Below are 9,063 nucleotides of genomic sequence, written 5' to 3'. Positions count from 1 at the left end.
CCATATGTTATTCATGAAAGGAGGGAGAACGTCATCACGTCTCGCAATCAACAATCTCGGCGCATCGCCACCCCTAATCTTAGGGTTGCATCCAAGTAAGCACCATGCTACCCTGATCGCTTCTCGCGATCAGGGCAGCGTTGTTCTTGCTTTTACCTTGGTATTACTCGTACTGAAGCATTTTTGATGGCGAATAGTACTAGTTATCCTGATGTTCGTAGCATGGCTTTTAGTAGATTTGTCGTGCTTTGTTGCTTATTGTCTACGAATATCATGTTTTCATCTTATACTAGCTCTTGTTGCATAGAGTTAGCTGCGTAAAGGCAACACCCTGCTTCCTTTATATTTAGTATATCTGATCTGTTACGGTTTGCTCTTATTTTTGAGAGTTGGCGTAATATCTGCTAGGTTAGGCCTTGCAAACGGGTTGGATGATCCGGTGGCGTGTTAGATGCTCTGCTTTAGTCTTAACAGGGAATTGATCCGGAAATCGGCTCTTGCTAGTTCTTAGGCCTCTTTTTGGTTATGGTTTAGTTATCTGTTATGTTTTTTAGGCCCAATCACGTGTTGGATGTTCCAATCTAGCAGTGAAGCTTTTACCGTTGTGGTTTAGATCAATTAGATTTAATTGAAGCAGCTTTACAGTTATTCGCTTTAATCATCAATATCCGGATGCAAACAGATCCCATCTGGCACCGGGACTCGATCGGCTCTTTAAAGCCGATGCAAGAGTCATCCCGGGGAGCCGACCACGGCTCGGGCTTATGTTTCCACATGTTTGTGTATGCATGCGAATCATTGCAAGCACGTCCGCACCTTCCTGATCGGGTATAGGTCAAGTAGCACGCCCTGCGTCTTCACAAGCCGCGGCGTGTGCTGGAATTGCGGGCCGTCGACGAAGGAGCAGTGCCTGCCAGCGCCCCGGCAACCTCCCGGCTCTTCGTGTTGCCTGTCGCTGCTCACCGGTGGGTTTCGACCGACAACACGATCATTTCTAGGCGTCAACTTGATCAGAAAATCATGAGAGTTTGCATTTCTTACACGCACTTATATTCAATAAAGTCCCTAAACAACACTTTACCTTCTAGAATATGCAAGTTGTGTTTTTGAGCTAATATGCAGGTTTCAAGCACACTTTGGCCCAGCAAAAAATCATAGAAAATATCAGAGTACGGATTCAGGCTCAAATGGACCAAGTGTAGCCCAAGGACCGAAGCAAAACAAGTCAAGACAGGCCAACCCCAGCGCGGATCAGACAAGGAGGCCCATACAGGCCCAACCCCCAGCAGTTGGGGCGGTTGGCGGCAAGGGCAGGCCGGCCGACCTATAGGTCGGCCGACTAGGCCCATGGGCCCACCGCCTCAACTTTGCCACGTGGCACCTCCCTGTTACTCCTTTAGGTCGGTTTGGGGTGCTGCGGCCGGTGGCTCCCTCCTATAAATACAAGGGAGGGGTAGAGAATAGAACACACACACCTCACTTCACTCACCTCTCAAGTTACTTCTTGCATAGTCTTTAGGCTTAGTGGAGTTTAGGAGAATTCTAGGAGTCATCGAGTCGCCGGTGTTGCTCGAGAGTCTGGTATGGGTTCATCTCTAGCTCTCTCTTGTAATATTCGGTTGTTTGTAATAGAATTAGACTATGGTTACCGATATCTGCTTGAAGTATGTTCTGAGTTATCGGATATATGCTTCTTGATATGGTTGCGTTATCATTCTATGCTTGCATTGTATGATCGCCCTGTGCTGGAGATGGTTAGTCTTTTGTTCATAGAACTCTATCAATTGCTCCAGTATTTGTATAATTGCTCTAGTGTGATGTCTGTCCATCCGGAGGGTGGGGGCTCCGCGCGGGACATTAGAGTATCCCTTACTAGTGTAGACATGGTGTCTAGATTAGCTAAGTGTTGCTGGATGTCAACTATACCCACGGTTTGTAGAGGTAGCCGGCAGGTGGTGACAGCCCTGTCCGAGCCTTTTAGTAATCTTCCACATTCGGTATGGGGGGTAGGAGGTACATAAAGTCGCCGGGGAGTACGGGCTCCTTCCGTCGCTTCGATAGTGATCTCCCTGTTGTGTAGTTTAATCTCTGACGAGCTAACCAATAAGAAAGTGTAGATATAGCTAGCCTAGCATAGCTGACTCGAGCCCTGACTTTTACCTTGCTCCCGGCCTAAAGCATCTTTTATCTTTCTTTTATTTATTTATCCGAGAGGGTAGTTTGTGTGTGTGTCACACTACCTCCTACCATGTTATTATCTTACCCCTGTTTATGCATGAGAATATCCAATCTAGATAGAGTTCACCCACTAATCTATATATTATCTCACTCACCACCTTCCCTGCGGAAATATAAATGACACCCCGGTATACTCCCGGGTAAAATGCTACAGCGGTATTCCGTGCGCTTGCGGATTCATTCGTGATTCATGAAATACTGCCACCCCAAATTGGCGTCTGCGGGCATCATCACTGGTGACGTTGGTAGGTGCCAACAAACGGCTTAGCATAAACCCTACTAGTTAGTCTGATAGCCATCAGGAGAGCTGAGAGCAACGGGTGATCAAGGAGAAGGAATAAGCTCTGTGTAACTTATGCCCCGGTTAAATCTCGGTGATAGGTCGACGACCCCTTGGTGGATCCCGTGGTGGCTAGTCAGGTCTAGCTAAGGTGGGTAATGGTTTTGTTGGGATCTGCACCGACACTAAGGTGATCGTGCTGTGGTATCCCGCTTGTGGGTAAAGTTGCACACCTCTGCAGAATTAAAATCTATTCGAATAACCATGCCCACGGTACTGTGCGAGTTACAGTTTGGTCACACAACTAGTGTTTCTTCTGGGAATGGATGGGTTGGCGTGAGTCGTTTCGGAAAAGTGTCCGGCAGTTGTGCCGTGTGCTACGGCAGATGAGGAGTCTGGTAGCAATTTAAAACTTGGATCATGTGTGGATCAACCCTACGTGTTACTCAGTGCAGGATAATGGCTTTTGAAAACCCCTTTCTTTCAAATAAACCCATGCATAAAAATTAGCTTTCCGCAAATTAAACCCTAGCCTTATCCTTGATTTACCATGTGCATTATATTCTGTTTATACCCCCTCCGTGGGTGTGGTTGGACTTGATGAGTATGATTGTACTCACCCTTTTCCTAATTTTTACAGAGGAAGATCCAGACTTCGTTTTCGAAGACGTTGAGTAGGGGTTCCGTCCTACACCCAACCTTGCCTGTGGATAGGGTCACCCGCAGAAGCTCCGTATGGCGCAAGACTCTGATATCGTTGTGTGGGTTTTAGTTGTTATCCTCGCGATAGTGGCGCTTCACTGCCCATTACCGCGTAGAGTTGTACGGTGATGTATCATCTGATGTAATAAATGTGTTATCAGCCTCCTGGGACTGATATTTGTATCACATTTAAGTGTTCTATTATGAGGGAACGCTTCAGCAGCAACACCAATAATTGCTCCCAGTGAGATATGGAGATATAGGGGTTTGTTTAGATCATTTTGCATTTTACATTTTTGCATTTGTGGAAGGGAATCTTCAATATTTGAAGTATTAAATGCAGACTAATCACAAAACTAATTACAGATCTCGTTTGTAAACTACGAGACGAGTCTAATGAGCCTAATTAATCCATTATTAGAGCATATTTACTGTAGCATTAATGTAGCAATTTAGTATGTAATCATATTCTAATTAGGCTCATTATATTCGTCTCGCGATTTACAATCCATTTGTGTAATGCGATTTATTTTTCGACTACATTTAGTACACCATGTAAACGATTTATAAAAATTTTGTATTTTGCGTTTTTGATCTAAATAGTGCCCTAATCTTTCCTCCACACCACTCTGTCCAAAACCAAAAGGGCACCAGTGCAGCACTGCATATGCACTGCAGGCACTGCCATGCAGGCATGCAGCTGCTATGTGGGCCTCTCTCTTGAGCAAAATGCAGCAAGGACTGGCACTGCATCAGTCTCACTGCCTGTGTGGGGTCCTGTGGGGCTGATCACTGTGGGTGGGTGTAGGAGAGCAGCCAAAAGAGCTGGATCCACTGCAGCGGTGGCAATGGAATTGACATGCTTGACTGCCTTGAGTGGTGGTGAAGAGTGAAGAAAGACTGGAGAGTGGTTACAGTGGCGGATCCAGAACTCGAATTTAAGGTATGCCTAGCAGAGAGATTTGAAGTGGGACTGCAAAATAGTAGTACGGGAGCTAGCTATTTGCTTTTGATATCTAACTAGTAAACACAAGATTGCACAAAATCTGGATAGTACTAGGACTATTCAAAAACCACTGGCTCCCTTTTTCCCCTTTGCAGCTGAGGTTGTCAAAATCAAGCTCAAGAGATGTGTGTTGTTAGTCCTCACTCGATCGGTATCAAGGCACTAATGATTGTGGCCTTGAACATTCTGCTCTGTCTTGCACCGAGTCAAGTAGTCAACTAACAATAAAGGTTGTGTGAGGCTCTGCATGGTTCTGGTAATGGGGATCTTGCCTTTGATGATTGGAAAGGGGAAAACCAAAGAAGAAGAAAGAAAGGAGAAAGCATAAAAAAAAAGATACTATAAAGATAAAGGGGCATGCTAGCATGGGCAACATGTGCATTTTTGGCTGGTAATATGCTTACTGTCTCTGGAATGCTAACACAAATAGTGCTTACGGACCCAATTAACATTTTGTTTTGAAATAATCCAATTAACATTCTTTCCCTCACTGTGAGGATACGGTAACTTGGTGAGTACATTCAGCTCAGCTTTCACGACGCTGCCGGCCATCGTGTTGCTGTTGCTTCCCATCAGCAAAAGCTGAGACGGTGAAAGAAAAGGAGGAGCGCTTTCACTGGTGGCACGGACACGAACAAACAGAAACTACAGAAGGATGCATAGCCACAGGCTGACAGGCAGCCGGCAGCGTCTCGCAGTCACCTCGCTGCTCTCCCAGCACAACTGCGAAGGGACTGTCCGGTAAAAGCGATGGCTGACCCTCCTGAAATTCTGTGAGGAGATGGTTGTATACTTGTATGGAACTGCAACTGGACTCTTTCTTTATGGAAACTGAACGAGGCAGGGCGAGCAGAGACGAAGCGCTTGCAGGGAAGGGATTGGCCTGCGAGGAGATAGTGGATTAGGAGCAGTAGCTTCTAGCTCTAGATTCTGCATATTCTCCTAGCAATGCGATTGTTGCGAATGGTGATGGTGGCGCCCTAGCTACAAACGCGTAAATTCCTCGGCACATGGAGGGCAGCAACCTTGAAATCGAAAGGCTGCCGCGCCTCAGCTCGGAGCTAGTCAGGTAGCGCGATGCACGCCTCAAGCTGCCGTCTTGCATGTAGACCCGCAGCTCGATCGTGCTCTGAAAGTTGCCGCTGGACGCCACCACTGACGCCCACCAAAAGGATCAGAGAGAGAGAGAGAGAGAGAGAGAGAGAGAGAGAGAGAGAGAGAGAGAGAGAGAGAGAGAGAGAGAGAGAGAGAGAGAGACGACATGAGCAGAAATACAGCATGCAGGATTAGCAGTACTAAAATCATGGAAGCATGGGTCTGCCGTCTGTGGGGGAACGCGTATTTCGAGGCAATTATACAACTAGACGATGGTCCTCGCGAGCTGATGACGATCGAGCGGAGCCACGAGAGCTCAGCTGCACTGCACCTGCACCAACCACCACACATGGAAACGGAGGGAGAGCGAGAGTGAGACTGGGCAACTGGCTATGCTTCTTCCTTCCTGGTAGCTTTGCCACCGCCATCCATCCATGCACTCCTTCATACACATACACATACTGCCATGGAGTAGATCGTATTCAACCTTGGGGTTGGTTGCCCAGCTGAAGATGGGAGCTGGAGAGCAACGAGACAAGCGCGGCGGTGTGCGCGCATCGCGACAGCTCTAGAAGAAGAGAGGAGACCGCAGCAGAAGCAGCCAGCCACGCTCCTCCTAACCCTCTCTCCCCTCATCCTAATACAAAATTCAGGGCGCCTCCAAAAGAGATCCGCCCTGATAGATGGATCGTCCCCCACGCTGCATCGTCGTCAGCCCAATCATTGCCTCATTTGTTCCCTTCCTCCTCCTCCTCCTCGTCTCATCCTCCGTCGTCATCCCGGCCTCGGCTGGAGGCGGCGGCGGCAACGGCACGGCGGCGCCGTTCCGGTCGGGCGAGGAGCTGCTCCGGCTCCAGAGGATCAAGGCCCGGCTCGCCAGGACCAGGGACGCCTCCGTCAAGACTATCCAGGCATGCGTCCCTTCCAGTTCTTGCTCGTGATCGACTGATCGTCGTCGTGCAGTTGCAGAGGTGGGTGGTTGTCGATCTTGCCCGTGGTTCTGCTTGGCTGACGATTTCTGGTTTGATTTGCAGAGCCCCGATGGCGATGTCATCGACTGCGTGCCGACGCAGCTGCAGCCCGCGTTCGAGCATCCCAAGCTCAGGGGGCACAGACCAGAGGTAAGGTACCTCATGTCTGGTGATACGATGAACAGTTCGGCACTGCTCTCTGTGTCTGAAATAGTGAAATGAACAATGCGCGGCGTGTTCCTGATGGATCCGAGCTGACTGATCGTCGATGGGGTTGGTTGCTGTTCCTCTACAGAGAGAGCCAGCGGAGAGGCCGGGGAGCAGCAGTGGCCGCGTCGACGCTGATGATCGAGACGACGAGGACGCATTGCCGCAGGTGTGGCGGCGCTCCGGCGAGTCGTGCCCGGAGGGGACGATACCGGTGCGGCGGACCACGGAGGCCGAAGTGCTCCGGGCCAGCTCCGTCGGCCGGTTCGGGATGAAGGCCCGGGGTGGCGGCGGCGGATTCGCGCGGCGCGACTCCACCGGCAGCGGCCATGAGGTCAGTCACATGGTCACCGATCGAGCCACGGCGATCGCCTGATCGCCTTCGTCAATTTGCACATGCACATTGTGTAAATTTTCACCTAGAAAAAAAAATCCGACTTACATCCTTAACTATCGCAAAAATTCAATTTTTAATCTTCAGCTACGAAATCAGATAACATAGACTATCCAATTGTTAAAATCTAACTGGCCTTTAGGATAATTTCAAATATATATTTTTTAACAAAAACTAAAAATTCTATTTAGATCTAAAAAATTAAAATAATTCATTTTAAATTAGAAAAAGTAGGAACATTGTGCATGCACATGCACATTGTGTAATTTTCACCCAGGGAATTGGCTGGGGGAGAAAGTAGGAACCCACCGCATTTGCAAGCAGAAACGGCACCAATAATTGCAGGGTTTCGTGGTTCAAAATCCAATCGCCTAGCTTAAGAGCCTGACCGATTATCGGCACTGGTACTGAGTACTGACAGAGGGTGCCGCACATTGTGCTGCATGGTCGTTGATTTCCGTCCACAAACATACCACATGCACATGTTATTGCAAACATTTTTTTTTGTTGGGAAGGACATGTAGCATTTTGCACTCAAGAAGAAGGAAAGAAAATTGATAGCAATAGTTTTTCAAAAAAAAAATCGACAGTAATGTCGATGCTAGGCTAGGACTCTCGAAACCTGACAAGCTCTCTTTGGTGTGCGTATTTTGGTGGTGGTGTATTGCAGCACGCGGTGGGGTACGTGTCGGGGGGGCAGTTCTACGGCGCCAAGGCGAGCCTGAACGTGTGGCCGGCGCAGGTGGCGTCGCCGGCGGAGTTCAGCCTCTCGCAGATCTGGGTCATCTCCGGCGCCTTCGGCAACGACCTCAACACCATCGAGGCTGGCTGGCAGGTCTGTCCTCTGTTCACTTCTTCCATTTCTCTGAAACTCTTGCCTTTTCTGAAAGCTTGTGCGCCATTGTAACACCGTACTTTCAGTCCTAGTTTCAGAGTTCAGTGTAAAGTTTATCTTTTGTTGACATGGATAAAATTAGGGATTCGCCTCTAATCTCTGACAGCGTGACAGGCCGTTGAAACTTACAATCTTTGTGGTTTGTGCATACTTTGCTTCCGACTATAATGCAAAAGCAGAGCACCTGCTATATTCCTCAAAAAAAAAACTTACAATCTTTGTGCTTGAAAATTTTCGTTTCAGGTAAGCCCTCAGCTGTACGGTGACAACAACCCAAGGTTCTTCACATACTGGACAGTAAGCTCCCTCTCTCTTCTTCAGAATTCATACTGGACAGCAAAGCAAATGCCGTGCGTACGTGCAGGACGACGCGTACCGGGAGACGGGCTGCTACAACCTGCACTGCTCGGGGTTCGTGCAGACGAGCAGCCGCGTGGCCATCGGCGCCGCCATCTCGCCGATCTCGTCCTCCGGCGGGCGGCAGTTCGACATCACCGTGCTCATCTGGAAGGACCCGCGGCGGGGCCACTGGTGGCTGCAGCTCGGCGCCGGCGCGCTCGTCGGCTACTGGCCGTCCTCGCTGTTCACGCACCTGGGCTCCCGCGCCGACATGGTGCAGTTCGGCGGCGAGGTCGTGAACGCGCGGCCGGCCGGCGCGCCGCACACGCCCACGCAGATGGGCTCCGGCCGCTTCCCCGGGGAAGGCTACGCGCGCGCCGCCTACTTCCGCAACGTGCAGGTCGTCGACTGGGACAACAGCCTCGTGCCCGCCGCCGGGCTCCGGCTCCTCGCCGACCGGCCGGGCTGCTACGACATCGCCGGCGGCAGCGGCGGTGCCTGGGGCACCTACTTCTACTACGGCGGGCCTGGCCGGAACGCGCGGTGCCCATAGGCCTGCAGGAGCAAGCTAGGAAGTAGGAACGGAACCGGATGGGTGTTTGTGTTTCTTTCTTTACGTAGTACGTGCTGATCACTGATCAAGAACAAGGCAAATATAAAAATTCAAAAAAAAAGAACAAGGCAAATATATGTGGCAAAATTAAATTTTTGATTCTTTTTTTTTCTCCTTCACCTTGATGAATTTTGTTCGATTGTTGGCGCCATCGTGTTGAAACCGACGCAAATAATAATGAACTGCGCAGCCGTAAGCCCGTTAGAACGCTGGAATTACTCCATTTCCACATGATATAGAATTAGCAGCAAAATTATGGTGAAAATCCTGCTTCCAAATACCACCTCATACTAGCGCTCCAGTTGCGATAGCCCATAGCAACT

The 9,063-nt window shown here is 49.4% G+C and overlaps 1 protein-coding gene across 2 annotated transcripts; it reads left to right on the top strand.

The window, feature by feature from the left end:
• The first annotated feature begins 5,484 nt into the window (after positions 1-5,484).
• Positions 5,485-8,843, top strand: LOC120664258. 2 transcript variants are annotated; one of them, XM_039943390.1, is made up of 6 exons: positions 5,494-6,232; positions 6,356-6,442; positions 6,588-6,833; positions 7,564-7,728; positions 8,032-8,085; positions 8,153-8,843. In XM_039943390.1, exons 1-6 carry the CDS (start codon positions 6,005-6,007, stop codon positions 8,678-8,680), a joined length of 1,308 nt encoding a protein of 435 aa, XP_039799324.1. In that variant the 5' UTR covers positions 5,494-6,004; the 3' UTR covers positions 8,681-8,843. The 2 variants fall into 2 exon arrangements, with proteins under 2 accessions (XP_039799323.1, XP_039799324.1); XM_039943389.1 differs by having other exon boundaries at positions 5,485-6,232; positions 8,032-8,843.
• Positions 8,844-9,063: the final 220 nt, after the last annotated feature.

Source organism: Panicum virgatum, chromosome 3N, assembly GCF_016808335.1.
Source record: "Panicum virgatum strain AP13 chromosome 3N, P.virgatum_v5, whole genome shotgun sequence".
Classification (NCBI taxonomy): domain Eukaryota; kingdom Viridiplantae; phylum Streptophyta; class Magnoliopsida; order Poales; family Poaceae; genus Panicum; species Panicum virgatum.
This window is presented reverse-complemented; position numbering and strand designations above follow the sequence as displayed.